A 22210-nucleotide genomic window follows, 5' to 3' on the forward strand; every position below is an offset into this window, starting at 1 on the left:
TTCGGATAAAACTGGTGAGGAAGAATCACCAAGAGAGACAGGAGGTTGAGACAAAACCAAGAATTCAGAATCATCCTTATAAGATTGAGTAGGAAAAAAGGAATCAGATGATTGAGGAAACCTAAAAGGAAAAAAAGATTCATGGAAAACAACATCACGATTGACAAAGAAAACTTTTTTTTCAAGATCAAATAGAAGATAGCCTTTTTGAGTGGACGAATAACCAAGAAACACAGAAGGAATGGCTCTCGAAGCAAACTTGTCAGTTACATGAGTTTGAGTTGCATAAGCAAGACACCCAAATACACGAATGTGAGACAAGGAAGGGGGCTTTTTATACAACAATTCGAATGGAGTAAGCCAAGACAAAACAGAAGAAGGCAACCTATTTATTAGATAACACGCAGTAAGGACACACCCCAAAATTTTAAGGGAACTTTAGAATGAAAACGGAGGGCCCGAGCAACCTCAAGTAAATGTCTATGTTTACGCTCAGCTACCCCATTTTGCTGAGGAGTACGAACACAACTCGATTAATGAATTATGCCAAGAGAAGAAAGCAAAGGAGAGCAAACCGAATTGAAGAATTCAGACCCATTATCACTACGAATTATCTTAACAGAAGTAGTGAACTGATTTTTAATCATGAGGAACAAGGCTTTTAAATGAAGAACAACATCCGTTTTAAGTCTTAATAAAAACACCCAAGTCATACGACTGAAATCATCAACAACGGTAAGAAAATAACGATGTCCACTATGAGTAGAAACTCCATAGGGACCCCAAAGATCAATATGAATTAATTCAAAAGGATTATCCGTTCTAGAGGTACTTAAAGGAAATGGCAAACGTGTTTGTCGAGCCATAGGACACACTGAACAATGTTGTACATCACTAGAATTGAATTTGACAGACTGAAGAACAAGCAATTTGTGAATTTTATTAATGGCAGCATGCCCAAGCCTAGCATGCCAAAGTTCAGTAATGGTAGAAGAATGATGATCAACAAGCTTACAAACAGAGAAATTTGAAAAAGAAGAATCATGAATAGAAGATGAACTCAAACCCGATGATGCAAAAGAAGACTCGAGCAAGTAAAGACCTCCATGTTCCTTACCAATCCCCTTGATCTTTCCACTGGAGATGTCCTGCAGGATGCAAAATGCAGGATAAAACAAAACAACACATTGAAGCTCACTTGTCAGTTTAGTGATTGACATAAGGTTATTTTTAAATTCAGGGACATACAAAACATTGTGAATGATGTAGTTATTTTTCAGAATGTAAGAACCAGTATGGGTAATAAGAGCCTTTTTACCATTAGGAAGATGAACAAAATGATTCTTTGAAGCACACGCAACAGGATTTATCAAGCAAGAGAATTCAAAAGTAATGTGATCAGTAGCACCAGTGTCCAAGATCCAATGAATGAAAGAATCAGTACCTGAAGTTTATCCCACAAAATTAACAGAGGGCTCAGAAGCAGGGGTTTGATGTAACAGACTCAGTATCTGGTTGTACTGTTCTTGAGTAAAGACTGGAGCAGGGGGCATATGAGGAGCTGAAGCAGTAACAGGTTCTTCAAGCTGACCAGTAAGAGCAGCTGAAGCATCCTTCTTTCGATTGAATTTGAAGTCAGTAGGGAACCCAATCAATCGATAACATTGGTCCTTTTTGTGCCCTTTAATCTTACAATGGTCACAAACACCATTGAACCGACGCCGACCAACACTGCCAAAAGATGCAGAGACATTAGAATAGAAAGCAGTAGAATCAGTTAATGAAGGTATACCAGTAGAGTGAGATCGTTGAGACTCCTCTTGAACCATCATCGAATAAGCCTGATTAACGCTTGGTAATGGTTGCATCAGAAGTATCTGACTACGCACAGCAGAGTATGATTCATTCAAGCCCATCAAGAACTGGAAAAGGCGTTACTGGAGAGCATTAGCAGTGTTTTGTTTGGGCATTAGCACAATCGCACGAAGGAAGAGGCACCAAAGCACCGTATTCATCCCAGAGAAGCTTCAACTTTGTAAAGTATGACGAAATTGAAGAATCGCCTTGGACGAGGGTTGCAATCTCTCTGTGCAAAAAATAGACCCGAGAACCATCAACCTTGTCGAACCTTTCTTTCAAATCAGACCACACAAGAGCAGCGCTGGAGGCAAAAACAATTCCAGCCGAAAGATCTTTGCTGACTGAATTGATTAACCACGAAAGAACAATTGCATTGCATCTATCCCATTGTGGTTGAAGTTGCTCCACAAAATTAGACCGACGACATACGCCGTCAATAAACCCTAATTTGTTCTTCGCAAGCAGAGAAATCTGCATCGATCGACTCCAAATACTATAATCATGGACGCCAGTGAGTTGATGAGAAACAAGAAGAGCACCTGGTGTATCAGACGGGTGTAGATACAAGGGATGCGTGAAATCAATCTCTGAAATGTCCTGTGGAGGCATCACGAAGAAGAATCGAAGAGAGAAGGAAAAAAAAACGCAGAAGAACAGAACTTAGAATTGGGAATTTGCACTGAAACGGGAAAGGGAAACGATAAATGAAAAATGGGAATAGTAAAATAGAAGCCCAATAACCCAATAGCCCAGAAAGAACCTTCCTGATACCATGTTAAAATGTATAATTTGGATAATACTGAATATACTTCATTTCTCATACCAGTATAAGATTACAAACTAAAGTATTTATACAGCAGCTAGGAGTCTAACTATCCAGTAACTAACTAACAAATTCTCTAACTGTACAAACAGAATAACTTCCTGCAACTACTCTCTACAGCATAGCTCTGCTCATCATCTTCCTCTAAAGCCATCGTTCACTGAAGAATTGCACAAGATTTTTTGTTTAATTTAATAAGTAAGCTTAATTTCAATTAAATAGTCGTAACTAACAGTTTGAAGAGAGAAAAAATCATTTCCTCTTCTTACTAACTATAATTGCCAACATAAACAAAAATAATTACCAGAAATTTGATGTCCAAGAGTGATTGACCAAATTTTGCTGATGTTTGCAAGCGTCCAGGCGAATCGCACAACAAAATCCGTCAGCTAGTATTTCAATCTCAGCTGATCAATTTGAAAAGAAGATCATGCAGCAATCGCGGCGGATGACGATGTTGAAATTCATAGCATTCTGATCATGACGAGGTGCTAATTTGCGCCCCCTGACTTGGCGCCATATTGATCGTGTGCACGCCATTAACTTTTGCACTTAAGTAATTTTTATAAAAAATTTAAGAAATACAAAATTAAATAATTAATAAAATATGTAAAATATTAAAAAATAAAACTTTTAAGATAAGGAACCGTGCTCTATTATTTTCCATTAAGGTTTTGCTTTGGTCTTTCTTGTCTATTTCGAGAGCACGAAATGAGAGGTTTGGTTGGTTGGGTGAGCAAACCGTTGAAATTTGCCTGAGTGGTTGAGCATAAGCCACTCGCTGGTTTTATCTCTGTTTTTTCAAGATACTTCTTTCGCTAAATCTGTTTTGGTGTTTGTTCTCCATGGTTGGTTCCTGTATCTCGTATCCTGTGTGTCGTTTACTGCTGAATATGTTTCTGCCGTTATCAGTACTGCAAGCTGGGTATTCGTCTGGTTGTAGTTGGATTCCTGGTTGCTGTGTGGACATGAGATTGTGTGTTTGGTCCTGGGTTATTCCTAACTGATTGTTTCTGGGGTATTTGGCTTTGACATGGGACACTTTTTACCTCCATTAAATTTAAGGAGATTTTTTAACAATATCCAGATATCGTCATTCCCTTTGTATGATTTTGCTTCTATAACATTAAACAAAGATAAAATAATCTCAGTGTTCAAAAATGTCTTATAATATATGATTTTAAATAATTTTTTTTAGATTTGTCAAAATAACCAATTAAATCGTAATGCGATCGATAATTCGCAACGCGATCTCCGGTATCGTAAATCAGTTTCCAGATTCGCAACGCGATTCTGACTATCGCATTACGATTTTTCAAATTCGCGTTGCGATTTTCTGACTATCGCATTGCGAATATGTAAATTGCAATGCGAGTATGACTATCGCAACGAGATTCTGACTATCGCAACGAGATTCTGACTATCGCAACGCGATTTTGACTGTCGCAACGCGATTCTGACTGTCGCAACGCGATGCTAACTATCGCAATGCGATTTTCAAAGCGTCATTATTATCGCAACGCGCAACGCGCATTTTTTTTTCAAATTTCAAACACGAATATTAATATATCGGAACACTGAACCGTCCACAGTATATCCCGTAATCGCAACTCATAACCTAAAACCCTAAATCACAACTCAGTCTCATCTCCATCTCTCACTCTCTAAGGCGACATCCGTCCCCATCTCCGACGAAATCAGTCCCCATCTCCGGCGAAATCCGTCTATCTCCATCTCTCAGAGCCACCCTCACAATCATTCACGATTAGAAATGGAAAATCAACCACCGAGGGTTAGTTTTTTTAATTATTTTTATTTTGAAATTTTTGCATTATTATTAGGGTTTTCATATTGAGATTGATGATAAGTTTACTGATAATTTCAATAATAGATTAATCATTTCATTTAGATTGCTTATTAAATTCATTCGATTGCTACCAATACTGCTAAACTGTTTAGTCTTTAAACTCTATGAATTTAGTATTTGTCTTTGTTTTGTCTTTTGGTTGAAGTAATGCAATCCATTCAAGTTTCAATTTTAGTATTTGAAACCAAGAATCGCAACGCGAAATGAAAATCGCAACGACAGAATCGCAATGCGATTTTAGTTTCGCGTTGCGATTTTCATTTCGCGTTGCGATAGTCAAATTCGCGTTGCGATAGTCATTTTTCGTGTTGCGATTTTAAGTTTCAGAAACTATTCTTCTTCTACAAATTGAAACTTGAATGAATTGCATTACTTCAACAAAAAAATAAAGACAAATACTAAATTCACAGTGTTGTAAATTTAAGTTTGAATAATAAACTACTACTCTTTATGTTTATTGTTCTTTGTATATCTTCACAGTGTAGTTTTTGGTATATCTAACTTGGTATGTTTATTGTTTTTGTAGAACTTTTATTCGGTTCAATTGACCTTAAGAAATAAATTAAGCCTGGCCAAAACAATTGCGTCGAAGCTTTCACCTGCACAAAGAAAAATATTTGAGGATACTTGCTTCGGGCCATGGCTGAAAGTACAACATCCGGGTGGAGATGCTATGTTGACCCATCTGTTTCTTCAAACCATGACTAGCGATCTACCAGAGACTATACAACTTTGTGATGAAGAGATATGGTTTGATTTTCCACCGGCGTATACGTGTTTTGGGCGGGAGGAGTTTTGCTTAATCACCGGTCTACGCTTCGGACACGATGATGTAGGTCGGTACACTAGACATATTACCCACCTATCATGGTTATCTCGGGTTTTTCCTGAGCTGTCAATGGAGAAGCCGAATTTACACGTGGAAGACTTGACGAGATTATTGAATAAGAAAGATGGTTTTACTCGGATGGATGACGTCGATGTTGTCCGAGTATGCCTTCTAATACTTTTGCATGCCGGCTTTTTAGGCAGAGAGGCCAGACAATCTATTCCTAATGGTCTAATTAAATTGGTAGAGTACCTAAATGCATGGAACTTGTTTCCGTGGGGTTCGTATCTATGGAAAACTACATGGAATAAGTTGTCGTCTGCCTTTGATGATCGAAAAAGTTTGTGTGGCGATGGTTCCAAATACACTTTGTCAGGCTTTATTTGGGCCTTTAAGGTAAGAATTTTTATATAATGTTTCCAAAATTATAATTAATTATTATTTAACAATTACTAATGTTTTTTATTATATTATTTGTAGATTTGGATATTTGCGGCCTTTCCCGCCATGCAGACATATGCATTAAAAACTTCTAATGATATTCCTAGGGCTATTTCCTGGAAGATGAAACGGACCTTGCAGCAATGGGAAGATTTACTACCGTATACGAAAATAAATAATGTAAGTTAACACAAATACTACCATATGTTTATACACAAGTTATTACTAGTACACGTTTAACTTTGTTTGAGCTTTTATATTGTTAGGAGTTCAATACTCCATTAAAGAGGCTGACACCCACAGAAGCTGAGCTTGCCACTGATTGGTGGCAAGCTAGTAAGCGTTTTTTTGATGGCACGGATGATGAGCAGCCTTCACTTCGAGAGCCATCACCTGATCGACCAGACTATACACCTCCACAACGAGAGCCATCACCTATTATGTCACATCATCGAGCCTCTTCTCCACTATCACCTCATGATAGGCGACCGACAAAGATGCCACGACGTTTATCTCCCTGTTCTCCACCTCCACCTCCACGGGATGAGTTAGGGGAGTTACGTGATGAGGTCAATGCCTTGCGTGAGGAGGTCGGTACTTTACGCGATGACAATGGTACATGGCGTGTTGAGGTGTCTACTTTACGTGGTGAGATAGCCGCTCTACGTGAGATGGTAGCATTGTTGCAGAATGAGGTTCATACTCTACGCAACGAGGTAAGTTTAATATTTTTCGTATTTAACTTGATGATAAATTTACTCGTAATTTCACTTAGATTAACCATTTCACTTAGATGTACCATTTCACTTAGATTGCTTAGTAAATTCATTCGGTTGCTGCCAATACTGTTAAACTGTTTATTCTTTAACCCTGTGAAGTTAGTATTTGTTTTTTGTTGTCTTTTGGTTGAAGTAATGCAATCCATTCAAGTTTCAATTTGCAGAAGAATAATAGTTTACTATCGCAACGCGAAAATGACTATCGCAACGAAAGAATCGCAATGCGAAATGAAAATCGCATTGCGATTCTCTCATTGCGATAGTCAAATTCGCGTTGCGATAGTCATTTTCGCGCTGCGATAGTCATTTGTGTTGCGATTTTAAGTTTCAGATTCTATTCTTCTTCTGCAAATTGAAACTTGAATGAATTGCATTACTTCAACCAAAAGACAAAGACAAATACTAACTTCACAGTGTTGAAAATTTAAGTTTCAAGAATAAACTACTATTCTTTATGTTGTCATTGAACCTGCACTAAACCTATATGTTATCATTTTAAATGTTTGTATAAGTGATTACTTCTGGAATATTATCTGATGCATTTTTGTGAACAATGATATAATAATGACTTGGGTGAATACCGTGCAAGTTTGAAATATATTTGTCTTTGTTTTCACTGTTTAATATCATGTCTGTTTATTTACTGATTTATGTATTAATTTTTTTTAACGGCCCGCTAAGGTGGATGCTCTACGTCGGGTTTTTCTTGCAAGACAGAGTTCACGCATCAGACGGCGTACACGTGCCATTAAGTATTTGTTCACCCCAATAGTGCGAAGAATCTGTAAGAAAAAGGCCGACTCACCTGTCATCGTTCAAGAGTCCTCCCCTATCGTTCAAGAGGCCCCTGTCATCCCTCAAGAATCCCCTCCCACCGTTCAAGAGGTCACTGTCATCGTTGAAGAGGTCCCTCCCAATATTCTAGAGCCCGATTCACACGGTATAATATATCGAATTATTGAGAAACCCACTCACGTGCCGGACATGATGGATGACTGTTGGCTTTCGTATAAGTTACCGGCCAGTACCATTCCGGCAGATGAAGTGGAGAGGAAACAACTACCGGAAACAATTCTGGATAATAGCCTTTGGGCTAAGACCGCAGTTGATTTTTATCTACATGAGCGAAGCCAAGGGTGTTACGCTGACATATACAAATTCAACGATGATATGCATTTGTTGATTGAACGGTCTTGGTGGGGTGTGTTATTAGGGGTTGAAGATAATGACTATTTCGATGGGGGTAAGTCTTATATTTCTTCTTATATTTCATTTTAATTAATTTTTTTTAAATTTATGTAATTCACTAATATATGTCTTTTTTGTAAAACAACATATTGATGCATGGGTGTCACGTCTTCTAATAGTAAGGGCTTTGAAGAAAAAAAATAAAAAAAAATATGCGATATACAATTATGTTGACGTCTTTTCACATAGTTCACTTAAAAAATCAATGACAGGAATCATATGTGTTGGCTAATGGACAAGCTAAACTTTATCATGCATGGTGGGAGGTCGATAAGGTTAGTATTTTTTTAATATTTTAAAGGTGTTCATAAATAAGTGCGTAATTTGAATTATTCCTTATGATTGCAGGTGTTTATCCCTGTTTTGGAACGTACTCATTGGCTTCTCGTCGAGCTTTAGCTCTCATCCCTGAAGACAATAGTATATGACAACATGATAAATTACATATCATTGTCTGATTTGAGAGATATTATTAAAGGATTGAGCTCTCATTTGGCTAAATTCTTAGATGCGATTAATTATTGGACTTATTCTGGAAACAAGAAGCCAAAGAAGTTCAATGTTACAGTTATCAGAGACGAGACCGCGCCACAACAAACGCCGGAAGCCAGAGGGGATTGTGGTCCTCTCGTATGCATGTGCTTGGAGCATTTGACAACAGGAAGTACACAGTTTCTGTCTCCCACCGATAGAGATAGAGGTGCAGTAGGATTGTGGTTTCGGCATTTTATGGCTAGAGCGATATATTCGAGACGCTGCCTACCTGCATCCGCGTTATAAAAGTGTCCATAAACAATTTGTAAGTCAAATGCAAGTGTTGTTAAGTACCTAGAATTCAATAATAATTTGTTGTTTGTTGGTTTTAGATGTGTAGAAAGTGTTATTTGAGCAAATGTTTGGTTTCTGCAGGTTAATCCTAAAGTGAGCTGCGTGAAATTGATGTATGGGTGCATAAACAACTGTCTGGGGTACACTTTTTTTATTGTTTAATTGATTCTTAAAAGACTGATTTTTTTAATTAATTGATGAGGAAAATAATAAATATTATCATTTTTTGCTTGTTTAATTGATTTATAAAAACTGATTTGTAAAAGTTGATTTGTTTAATATTGATGTGTAAATAATTCTTATTTGTGCTTGTTTAATTGATTGAAATGTAAAAGTTGATTTGTTGATTTCAATCTGCATCATATTGAAGGCAAAAGACCTGTTGGAGGTACACTTTCGCAACGCTAAACTCAAAATCGCAATGCGAAAGACAAAAGCGCAACGCGAAAGTCAATTCGCGTTGCGATAGTCTAATACGCTTTGCGATTTTCTCGTTGCGATAGTCAAATACCCGTTGAGATAATCAAATTCGTGTTGCGATACTCAAATTCGCGTTGCGATAGTCAAATTCGCGTTGCGATAGTCAAATAACCGTTGCTATAGTCAAATTCGCGTTGCGATAGTCAAATTTGCGTTACGATTTTTGCGTTGCGATAGTCATATTCGTGTTGCGATAGTCAAATTCGTGTTGCGATTTTTGAGTTGCGATAATCAAATTCGCGTTGCGATAGTCAAATTCGCGTTACGATATTCAAATGAATGTGTAACAAGTGATAACAACTGAATATATCATAGCAATGTTCAAACTTAAGTTACTAATACATGCCTAACTGAAAATGTTAAAAGTTTACACATAAATTACACATAATAGTCAAATTCGTGTTGCGATATTCAAATGAATATGTAATAAGTGATAACAACTGAACAGATCATAGCAATGTTCAAACTCAAGTTACTTATACATGCCTAACTGAAAATGTTAAAAGTTTACACATAATACAACGTTTGCATTTAAAAATCACCTAAGTTAATAGTCCCAAAAGGTGAAGCCAGTTGTGATTGGGATTTTGATTTTGATTGCGATTTTGATTGTCTTTTTCTTGACACCATATGAGCTTTGGATTTTGATGAGGATCCATATTTTGGTAGAGGAAAAGATGATTGTGATGGCACTGGTGATCCACATGTCAACCTTGTATGACCACTTTCCTTGCACCGACTACATGTCGATCTCTTATTCTCTTCACCCTTGACGGTATACGATCGTGACTTTTTGGTCAGCCAGGTAGCCTTTTGTCCATGGCTGGTGGGAAAACTGTTTATAAGTCATCTGGTATGTCCCACTCAGAAGGATGTCGAATAGGGTAGATAATCTCGGCATAAGTCAGTTAATATACTTCTGTAGTGTAGCAATCCATAGCGTATACGCTTGAATCATCTTGGTTTATATAAAGAGTAACTTTTATAACATGCCCACACGGATAGCCAGATGTTTGTCATTTCATACAACTACACATCTTTGCATTTAGATCAACAAGCCCATTTAAGTTATTATCCAGTACTTCAAACAAAGTGTTTGAACATGGTTCAACTCTCCATGACGTTGACTTCACAACACGTTTCGTTATCTTTTTTTTCAGTCCATGGTGTAACACGATGTTCCAATATTCCTATAAATTTAAATAAATAATACTTAGTAAAATATATGATAAGTTACGAATTTAAAGAAATAATACCTGCATGGTTTATTTTCGTGTAGTACCACTGTTGAATAGAGGCTCGAAAAAACTCCATTAACATAGTAATGGGTAATTTCCGGGAATTACGATTTAGAGCGTTGATTGATTCTGCACTATTAGACGTCATGAAACCATATCTTGCTCCAAGTTGATGTACTCTTGACCATCTTTCAAACCTGACATCTTCTAGTGTTTGAGCACACTGAGGCAAAACACATTTTAAACAATTTATATGCTTATTAAAATCCACTTCCCAATAAGCTTTTACAGCCTTCCAGTATGTCCATTTGTGATTTTTTTATACCAGCAGACCTTGATTTTAGATTTCTATATAAATGAACACCACAAAGTCCATGAAAAGTATATGGGAAACACCTTCTAACTGCGTTGTCAATTGAGTTTGCCCTATCGGATATGATTGTCAGATTGCTAATAGGACCTATACAATCCCTAAGATGCCCCATAAACCATGTCCATGAATCAGAGGTTTCAGATTTGTCAACCCCGTAAGCTATTGGCAGTATCCCATTATTAGCATACATGGCTACTGCTAATAAGTTTACTCCAAGGTATCGACCTTTTAAATGTGCTCCGTCAACTATAATAACTGGGCGCATGCAAGTAATAAACGAACGAATCTACAAAATCATATACACAAGAAATATAATCATTTAAATGTGAAATGCATATAACTAACAAAAATGAGTCAACAAAATTATATTGATTTACTAACCGCAGCACCAATGGCGATAAACAGCAACTCAAAGCGTCCATCTCTATCTGTTTTGATATGAGTTACCGACCCAGGATTTTTCAGCTTTAAATTGTGACAATAAGCCGGCAGTTGGGCAAACGATGCTTCTGGCGACCCCCTCAACAATTCCAAGGCATAACATTTGACTCTCCAAGCTTGAGAATATGAGATACTAATCTTGAACCGAGCATTCATGTCAGTCATAATTTCATGTCCTCGATATACCCTGCCATTCAAAAACATTAACTCAGCCAGAAAACCACCCAACACCTTTTTGTTTGCATGTCTATAATGAGGAAAAACTTGGGTTCTTGAACATGCATGTTTATCAATAAAAGTCCTAACTTGAAACATTTCGCAATCTTTTATCCTCTTTGCAATCATACGCCACGTACAATTTTTGTCAATCATACACCTTGTTTCGAAACGATCTTTGCTTGATTTGTTAACTTTTAGTTGATAGCCATCTTCCACACATTTCGTATACAAAGCTATCTTCAAGTCTTCCTTTGTATCAAAACAATCATCTTTCTTGATACGAATACTTTTTGTGTAACAATCAACTGCTATTTTTACCAACTCTTCTTCCGGTATCTGAAGTAATTCTGGCATATTCCAGTTATACTCCTGTGGTATTTTCTTCGGGGACTTTTCTCTGGGGATTTCTTATTCTTCTTTTTCTTCTTCAGGGTTATATGAATTACAGAATGGATGTTCAACATATTCATTCACAGTCGTAACTTCCTCCTCATTATCATCAACAACATCTTCCTCGGTAGCGGCTGTTTCATGATCAAAATTCAGGTATTGATCAATATCAAAATCATTAAACGCAGGGTCTGTTTCTTCTGCTGAAACATCATCAAAATCTGAGTATTGACCAAGATCAAAGTCCGGGTATTGACCAAGATCAAATTTCGAATACCGACTAGTACTCACAAATTTTTCTGTTGACTCATCATCGTCTAACTGGATAATACGAAAACCGAAATTTGGTGCTGAAAGTTGATTGGGATTTGGATTAGGGAAAGGTTGTGGGTTTTGAGATTGTGTTTGGTATTGGAAATGTGGTGAAACAAAATTTGCTTGGTGATGAAATTGTGGTGGAACCATTAAATTTGCAAATTTTGAGCACCATAAACTAGGGTTGAAAAACTTAGTTGATTACTACCCGCTACTGACCCAACTTAACTACTTCTAGGTTCAACAACATACAATGTAACATCATCTTGCGAAACAATAACGTAAGCAATGAATCGTTCAACATCTTCATTGTCGGTTAACAAATAAACTTTACATTTTCTCTGATAAGATAGCCTAAATCCACTTAAGGGCTCTAAATTCAATTTATTTGCAACACGTAACATTAGAGTTTCATAAGTTAACTTTTTTAATGACAATTTTAGTTGAAGATTCATGGGTAAAGGCATATATTGTAAAACACCATGAGCATTCTCCCATGACCCTCCAAAACACAAATCTATCCAAACATGATCAACATTAGATGATTTCATTATTATAAATTAATTTACTAAACAAACGAGCTGCGAAACTAAAACCTGTAGCCGGATGGGGAAGGATATCGTTGGATATAAGAACGGATGTCGCCGGTGAGAGTAATAGATGGAGATGGAATGAGTTGCGATTTAGGAATTTAGGTTATGAGTTGCTTCTGCTGCGTAGTTATATACCCAAAATATTTGTGTTGCGAAACTAAAACCTGTTGCGAATTTGAAATTCAGTGTTGCGACAGTCAAAATCGCATTGCGATAGTCATAATCGCATTGCGATTTACATATTCGCATTGCGATAGTCGGAAAATCGCAACGCGAATTTGGAAAATCGTAAGGCGATAGTCAGAATCGCGTTGTGAATCTGGAAACTGATTTGCGATACCGGAGATCGCGTTGCGAATTATCGATCGCATTGCGATTTAGTTGGTCATTTTGGTAAATCAAAAAAAAATTGGTTAAAATCGTATATTATAAGACATTTTTTTTATCACTGAAATTATTTTCTCTTATACAAAACATCCTTTAAAAAAAAACAAATGTCTTGGCCCAGCCCTCTTACCACACACATGATTTCAGCCAAACTACGCATGAGTATTAAATTATTATATCAACTGAAACAAAAATTATAGTGATCAAGCTACTTGTATTTATTTTTTATATATATTTTTATGTCATAGATTTTAGATTTATTAGGATTGTTCTCGTTCATTTTCTTAGAGTTTCTTTTAATCTCCTCTCTAAATAATATTGAGATTAGATTTGAAACTTATTTAAAAAATAAATTAAGCATAAACTTTAAACTTGTATTGTTACGGTAATAACCAAATCTGATCATCAATGAGGTGATTAGCTTAATTGTAAAATACTAATTCTAGTGTAAAGTGAAATTTATTTAAAATAACCCATTTACACCGATGAATTTAGAGGGTAGAGTTGTAAATCAAAATGAAATTAGTATTCACAGAGTAGAATTGCCATGGTAGCAGCCATTGGTGTGAGTAAAGCAGATAATAGTTATTCGGAAGTAGTCATAGTGTAGCGTGGGCACATTAATAACCTATACATGTGCGGCTGCTTTATGTTCCATCACCCCATTCAGCTCTCAGTCAGAGGGTAATACATAATGCATAGTAGCTTTTTATAAGGTAGATATATATCCGGATGGGAAGTGTGTGTGTACTACCGACTGAGGAGTCCTTGAAATGCTTTCCCAATTAATGTTTGACACTGCTATTTATGTCTGGATGATAGCTATGGCTATTGAACCCAAGCATAGACTGAGTTTTTTTGATGTGAAAGCATAAAAAATCCCACCAAGATGTCATAAACAGTGGCATTGTAAAGCAGAGGGAGAGGCTAAGGTAGCAGGCATTACATCAACCGACCAATAAAAATACAGGAAACACGCGTAACATACGACGGACTTTGGGAGAATGCAAAAAGTAGCGGCCAGCACCAAGCTGGTGCATAAAGGAAATAACTCTGCCTTCAATAAAACAGAACGCAAAGAGAAAGATCACACACAGAGAAAGTAACCCCCTCTTGTTTGACACTTATAAAAGTACCCATACGCTTCGGTGACTTGGATCACTTTCATTTACTTTTCGGTTTCATTAAATAACTTTTGTTTAAGATGTGAACCAGAGTAGGGTTTTTTTCCAGAAAAGGAGAAAAAACTTCAACTGCCGGACCTTGGAGAAAGCAAAAATCCTTCTGGTTATAATTAACATTAATTAATTATCCAAAAATATATATATATATATATATATAATTAACATTAAATATTAATAGATAAAATTCCAACCTCCAAACACAATGTTCTTAAGGCATCTCTAACGCTGTGCTACAGTATAGATATTTCCACTGTAACACGTTTTAGCCGTACGCCAAATCCATCTCCACTATAGAATATTGTTATAGTACTGCGCCACTTCCAACGCGGTATTGTAACTCGCGTTTGATTTAAAATTTTTTTTAATTAAATTATAAGATAAATAAAAAATATATTAAAATTAAATAATAATATTAATTTTTTTTGTAATTTTTTTGGATTTTTATATTTATAAAAATAATATTATAATAATTAAATATTATGAATAAAATAAAATTAGTGATATCTAAAGTAGAGACGAGTACGACCGTGGACAGGTTGGAAAGTGGAAAATTCTACAGCAAAACGAATTAACACCCATGTGCTATGATGCAGAGTTACCACAACGATGAGCCTTTCATTTCCAGCAAGATACAAAACTTATTGACCACAATTACAGTAAAAAGGTAAACCCATACCTTAATGTTCTTCCCCTACTAGCCGTTGGTTGTGCTGTACCCATCACTGAAACTAGAGAAAATTCTTTATTGTTCAACCTAAACCTTAACCCAAGAACCCAACATTTCGTTTTCATATTCTTAATAAACCAACATTTTCCCTTCTTAAAGCCTATATACCACTATTCTACTATTTTCCCTTGTAGGAAACTATCAATTTTTCTTCTCTTTTCTATCCTATCCTTCAAATTTCTACCCAAAAAGACTTTAAAAGAAAAACCAACAGATCAGTTGGTAAAACCACTGCATGCAAGATGAGTAATCAATAAGTCCACTCCTGCGGTAACCGGACTTCATGGCTAATATCTTGCTGCTGCCTTTGATTTCTAACGAAATTCCAACCCCTTAGAGGCCTCGATGCAGCAGCATCTACAAATACATTTCAAAAGTTTAAAAACTTTTTTTAAAAAAATAATGAACGAAATTTAAGAGGGATATTAAGTATTTACTACCAGAAGTGAAACTTGAGTTAAACCCAGGATGGTGAAGCTGGAGTTGAGCTCCAACCTCATCGCGATTCAAGTTCAAAGCCTGAGCCACTCTAACTGGAACCAGAACAGTAGAGCAAGCTGCCATTATAGCATAAAAATCCAAATCAATGAACATTCAAGAAAATACTATTAAAACTTTAAGTTGATGGTTACAAACATGGATTCTTATAGAGTTCAGAAGAGTTTCCAACACGCCGAGGAAGGAAAACACCAGTTCCAACACGTTCTCTTTTACCATTTTGATTGCCCAAGAAAACAGCACGCATACCCGACCCGTTTGGTGGCTGGGGTTGTTGCTGCTGCAGAGGGGCCCATGCAGATGGGGACAAACCCAATGTCCTATTATCATACCTTCCTCTGTTTTGGACCACATGCTTCTGCTGCTGCTGCGTCAATCCTCCCCAAACCAACGCGTTTCGTTGTTTCTTTAGCTGATCTTGTTTCAGTTGCTGAAACTGCAACCAAAAAATAAAAAGACGAAGAAATTAGTACACCATGCAGAATATAAACAATCTGAATACTTTGTTTTGAGGATCTTACAAGAGTGGTGCGCAGCTTACTGTGAGGAAGTGATTGTCGAGGGTAAAAGCCAGAAGCATCGAGGTTCGTAGAAGGTTTTGTAGCTGATGGACCCAAAAGGCCTCTGTTGCTGAATCCTACATATGTTTCTTCGTTCATTCGTAATCTTTTTACTTTCCCGGCCGCCGCATACAGCAGGTCCCATGTTGCCGGCGGCGATGAAACCCGAGATTGACAATTAGGGCTCCCACGGCTAGACCCTTGCTTACAACCACAACCGCTCGGTAACGAACACATGGTCGATTGCGGTGAACTGGACAAAACCCATCCCTACAAAAATGCAAAAAAAAAAATGAAATCAGAATAAGGAACACTCCTTAATTTAATAAACTCACTCAAAAATGGTTCATGTTTAGTAATTCAGCAGACCTTGGGATTTTCATAGGCAAACGCGGGGTCCATTCGGAAGGAATCGTCTTTGAGAGTGGAGTAAGCCATTTGACGAGTTAACCCAGCAAGGTAATCTTCCCCATCACTCTCTGTTTCGGTAGAACCAAGAACAGACTCAACGGGGGAACTTAGATCCGAAGAAAACCCGAAAGACCCAAACCCGCAAGAGAACTCGTAGGGAAACAAACCCTCACTGTCTTTAAGATTCTTGGTATTGGTCGTAGCCTTAACTCCGTCATCGTCGGTTAAAAACTGGGGCAGAAGCCAGAACTCTCCGTCGTCTAAAACCTCGGTCATAACAAAGAAAAAGAGCAGATACAAAGTTCAGAAGGGACAGGGTGGAGAGCATGTGATGAGAGCTCGGCGCTTGGTGAAGAACTGATATTTAATATAAGCAGTTGCTGGCAACGGGAAAAATTCAAAGATGAAACCAAAATACTTCAGTGATTGCTAAAGAGAGTAGTAACTGTCAACAAATGAGCAAGTGTAGGGTCCATAGAAGTGTTGCAGCCGCGTAAGGGCCGACTCATACGCATTATGTGAGATGGCCCGTGGCCGCCATTTTCTTTCCTAAGTTTCAGATTTAAGTAATTTATTTATACGGAATATTAAAGTAAAGGGAATTTTTTTAATATAAACTAAGGTTTCAAGATTAAAGTTTTTAATTATGAAGATTAAGATCACAATAGATAAGATTGAAAGTTTATAATTTATATTTTTTATGTTTTTAAAATTAAATAATAAAAATAATTATTAATCGATTCAATAAGATAAGCTATCTTATGTAATATATAGATTTTAAATTTTAAAATTAGAAAAAGTAAATTTATTTTTTAAAAAATAAGTTTATAATATTTTATTTAAAGTGATTGATTAGTTATAATTATACAAAAATAAAGAGAAAAAATATCCCAAAATTCACGATATTATCTTAATGGCGACGTGGGGGCTAAGGTTTCGGCAGCATAGTAGCAGACATTTGTCATGGCTATGTTGTCCACCTGACGATGTAGGGGCAGTCAATCCTTTGCATACAAGGTATTAACTATTCGATTTAGTTCATCCAACTCTTATTTACTTTTTTTTTTTGATAATTAAAATTTTATTATCCAAAAATAGTAAACTGCATCAAAATAATAGAGTAAAAAATACAAAGATCATCCAAAAAAAACGGCAAACAACCCATCAGACAATACCCATTGGTTATAAAGAAAAATATTAACATTGTCAATTCTACTTATAATTTTTTCCCTTAGTTGAAGCCCTACAATTTCCTTGATAGCTTTAAACATTTCTTCAACAGTAGATGAGTGACTTTGGAAAAGTCTCTTGTTTCTTTCCTTCCATATGGTGTAAATGAGTGCATTAGAAGAAACTTTCATGATGGTAGACAAAATATATTTTTCCTTCCATAACATAGTAGCCCAACCGAAGAGAGCATCCCAAGAATGATGATTAAACAGTAAGCCATTGAGAGCAAAAAGGGTAGACCATAGGGACGAGGCAATCGGGCATTCGAAGGATAAGTGATCTTGCACTTTGGGATTTTTAACTCTAATCTCATTCCAGATTTTGCCAACATTTGAAACATCAGTAGACAAAATGCTGGATGCTTCATTCCTTAATTTGAGGATTTGCTTTAAACTCCAGCTCATGTTAGATTTAACCTCCACAGTCCAGAAATTATTAGTATTGAACATATAATTCCTTAACCAAGCTATCCACAACGAACCTTCTCCGGCCAGAATTTTCTTGATTAGAATCATCATGTAAGCTTTGTTCCAAGACTTCTTTACCCTCTATAATAATTGGTATTTACCTCCTTACAATACAAGTAATATTAAAACATTATAAGATTATTATATATGTTTAGAATTTTTCTTAACTATTAATAATATACACGTATTCTATTTTGCAGAAGTAGTTGCCTGAATCCAATACTATAGGAGAACGTTTAGTTCACATAATATAAAATTATTTTTTGAAACGTTTGGATCAAAGAAAATATTATTCCAAGTAATGAAGCATTACCTACTATTTTGACCTAAATTCCTGGAAATCTGAACATTAAATGGGGCCTAAATTATGTTTTTGGAGATTAGCAGATGGATGGGTAGATAGAGCTTATGGGCTTTCCATGTGATTGTTTCTTATGTTGACATACTCTGTAATTATTTGTATACATTTAGAGATTGTGATGAATTTTATAATTCATTTCTCTTTTCTTTCTTTTTTCTTCAAATTGATGTAATTATCCCATATTAGTTTTAAACTCAACATTAAACGGAGACTTTCGTGTTTATTTTATATATGTTTTAAAGAAATGTAATATATTTCTGCTATGTGATTTTGCAATTATTTTATCCAACTTTGAATACTACTTTAGATTTTATGATTTTGTTTTAAAAAAGTAATTTTGTTTTAAATTTTTTTATATCAAATTTAGTCATAATAATTAGATCAAATTTAAGGTATCACAATAGTTATATTTCTTTCTTTATTTTTCAAGTAAAAATTTATGTGATTATTTAATTTAGATTTAGAACAATTTATATGTCTTAAAAGAGAGTTGATGTTACTAAGAGGATATTTTTTCTTTTATATTTTATTATTTCATGATAAAATTATATGGTAAATATAATTAGTAATTTCTAATAACATTCATATAACATAGTCGTAGAGTTGTATCATATACGTGTTAGATTAAAATTAATAATTATGGGTATATATAAAATATGACATAAAATTAAATGATTAATTATATTACATATATCATAAGTATTAAAGTGTAATATTTACAGAATATAGATATCATTCATTATATTTATAATTTGAAGAGAGATAAAATCATACTATTTAAAAAAATCGATCTAATATTTAATTTATATAAAAATATTTATCCTTAAAAAATAGGTTAATTTATATTATTTTTAATATGTATTTAGTCATCATCAACATTATATGTATCAGATTCTGATTGGTCCCATAATTTCTTTAAATGGTAATGATTAAAGAGAGAAAATGTTATACATAAATTATATATGGTTCAACTGATAAAAAATAGTATGAAAATCAAATTAAAATGTAGAGAAAAATATATTACTAAACTTTTAAAAAATGTTTTCCACTGATATCTAATAGGGGTGTATTCGGTTCGGTTCGGTTTTTTACCAAAAACTGAATCGAACCGAAATAAACAGTTTTTCAATATTTAAACCGAAACCGAATAGTTAAAAAATTGAAAAAACCGAAACCGGTTTTTTCGGTTCGGATCGGGTTTTTTAACGGTTCGGGTTTTTCAGTTCGGTTCGATTCGGTTTTTCGGTTTTTCAATGAAAAAATCACTTGAAACTATAATTTTTTTTTACAAAAATTGTCTATTCGGTTCAATATGGAACAAATGGGTTCCATATGAAAAACCCGAACCGAACCGAATCAAAAAAATGAAGCCTTTAAACCGAACTGAAAACCAAACCGTTTAAAACCAAACCAAACCGAACCAAACCGTTTTACTCGATTCGTATCGATTTTTCGATTTTCTCGATTTCATTGCTCACTCGTAATATCTAAGCTGTGATGGAAAGGGAGTTTTCCATTTCCCTATGAACTGATGCTATGATTCACAGTCCTTTTCAATCATTTTCAACAGTCTCAACTTATTCCACACATTTAACTGATCGCATGAAGGGTTGAACAATTAATTTAACTTTGATTTAAATAGTAATATTTAGATAATTTATGATTTAATAAATTTTTAAAAAACGATTATTTAATTAAACTAAACTAAATCAAATTATTATTTATTTATAATATAAAAGTAGATATTTTATATTTAATAATAATAAAATAACTTAAGAATATTACATATGATTATTGTTTATTTTAAAAAGTATTTATGGAAAAGGCTTAAAAACTTTATCAAATAATATTTAAAAATTATAAAAATAAAATATAAAATGTCAAAATTAATATAAAAAATCAAAAATTAAATTTAACATAACCGTAAACCAACAGACTATTAAAAAATTAAACGAAACCGAATCATCTACCTCCCTAATTTCATGTTGACGGAAGCTTAATTTAAAGCTGAACATAAAATAATTTATTAAATCGTCAAATATATTAAGTTACAATCAACGAAGACCCATTCTATATTTGTTCGTCCTAAAATTTATTTTTATTAATTTTTTATTTTATTAATTATGTTACTTTGAAGTTTTATTTATGTTTATCCGTACAAAAAATATTGTTAATATAATTAAAAATATTTTTTGATCCTCTATTAGTTACAATATTACGATAGTATCACACCTTGAGTAGAGTCCAGGTAAGGTGGTGGTCGTGAGGTATTTTGGGTGCTCAATCAGAAGGAGGTGGATGGTGGCCGGTGAGATATTTCGGGCTCTCAATCGGAGGGCGGCCTTGCTCCGCCTTGAAGAATAATAATTAGATTAATGTTTCATCTAATTATTTATGAATATTTTTTTGAGTGATCCTTAAGCTTAAGCTTGCTTTCATGATTCCCTCTTCCGGTTTCCACACTATTCTTTTCTTTTCTTTCTGGACATGTAAAAAGGTAGGTTACCTTTCTACATTAAAAATATTTTTTAATTTCCAAATATATTTATGTTTGATATTTGTTTTCAAGTATACATAATTATTGGACTAATAAGAAAACTATCAAAGTTATTCTATACATTGTCAATGGAATAAAAAATCTTTACAAGTAAATTTTTGACAAAAAAAATAATAAAAAGTTTAAGTATATTTTGATATATAAACTAATCATTTTTTCTAAGTTCCCTTTGAAGGGTGCAAAATGAAGGTTGCCCTGTAAGTCAACATGTAAAAATACAATAAATATCTAATATATTGATATGATATAACTTTATATACTATTAATAAGTTAAATATCAATATATTGTTATAAAATTTTAAAACAAAAATTAATTTAATTTTTTTTGCATAACACAAATGATGGCGTTAATAAATAAAACATTCACTCATAAAAGATAAATAATTAATTACAAATATAAAAATAATGAAATATAAAGTTAAAGGTGTGAATACATCCTGCTTACATTTTCTTTTACCTTTTTATCCTTCTGAAGTTCATATGGTATTAAACAAAAGAAAGAATGGAATATAACCGCCTAATATTCTTGCTTGGGAAGTAATTCTAAGCTACAATCTCAGCAATCTTTTCCCATATTCCCAGAAAGATTTTGTTTGAGTTCCCCCCCCCCCTGAAAAATCAATTAAACAAATGGGTTTTGTTTCTATTTTTTTAATATTTATTGAGTGATTCAAGCAGTAAAATGATTTTCTTCTTCTTAAGGATAGTCTATTATTGATAAAAATGGCATTTTCTCTAACATCTTATTATTTTTATGTATTTTAATTCAATTTTCATTTATTTCAATACATTTTTCTTGTTTTTATGTAATATCGTTTTGTCTTGTCGTTATTCAAATGATATTAATTAAAAAACTCTAATTTTAGAATTTACCTTTTGATCTTATTTATTTTAGAATTGTAATTATATTTAATTTATTTAAAAAATAAAATCTTCAAAATAGTTTAAAATGCAAAGAATAAAAATAAGGAAATTATAAAAATGTAATTTTTAAAAATGAATTTTGGATTTTTATTTTACTTTTTAAAAAATTATAAAATTAAAGAAAACTATTGGAATGCAATAAAAAAACACCCTCTGATATATAAAAAAGTCTAAAAACAT

The 22210-nt window shown here is 34.3% G+C and overlaps 1 protein-coding gene across 1 annotated transcript; it reads right to left on the reverse strand.

Annotated features, from left to right (window-relative positions):
* Nucleotides 1–15046: 15046 nt before the first annotated feature.
* On the reverse strand, nt 15047–16783 carry LOC120146714. Its single transcript, XM_039160208.1, has 5 exons — nt 16450–16783; nt 16042–16350; nt 15659–15956; nt 15463–15579; nt 15047–15379 (listed from the first exon to the last, which is right to left on the reverse strand). The coding sequence occupies exons 1-5, from the start codon at nt 16765–16767 to the stop codon at nt 15273–15275; spliced, it is 1149 nt and encodes a 382-aa protein (XP_039016139.1). The 5' UTR covers nt 16768–16783; the 3' UTR covers nt 15047–15272.
* Between the last annotated feature and the right edge of the window lie 5427 nt (nt 16784–22210).

This window comes from Hibiscus syriacus, unplaced genomic scaffold, assembly GCF_006381635.1.
Source record: "Hibiscus syriacus cultivar Baekdansim isolate YM2019G1 unplaced genomic scaffold, ASM638163v2 tig00110931_pilon, whole genome shotgun sequence".
NCBI classification, from domain to species: Eukaryota; Viridiplantae; Streptophyta; class Magnoliopsida; order Malvales; family Malvaceae; genus Hibiscus; species Hibiscus syriacus.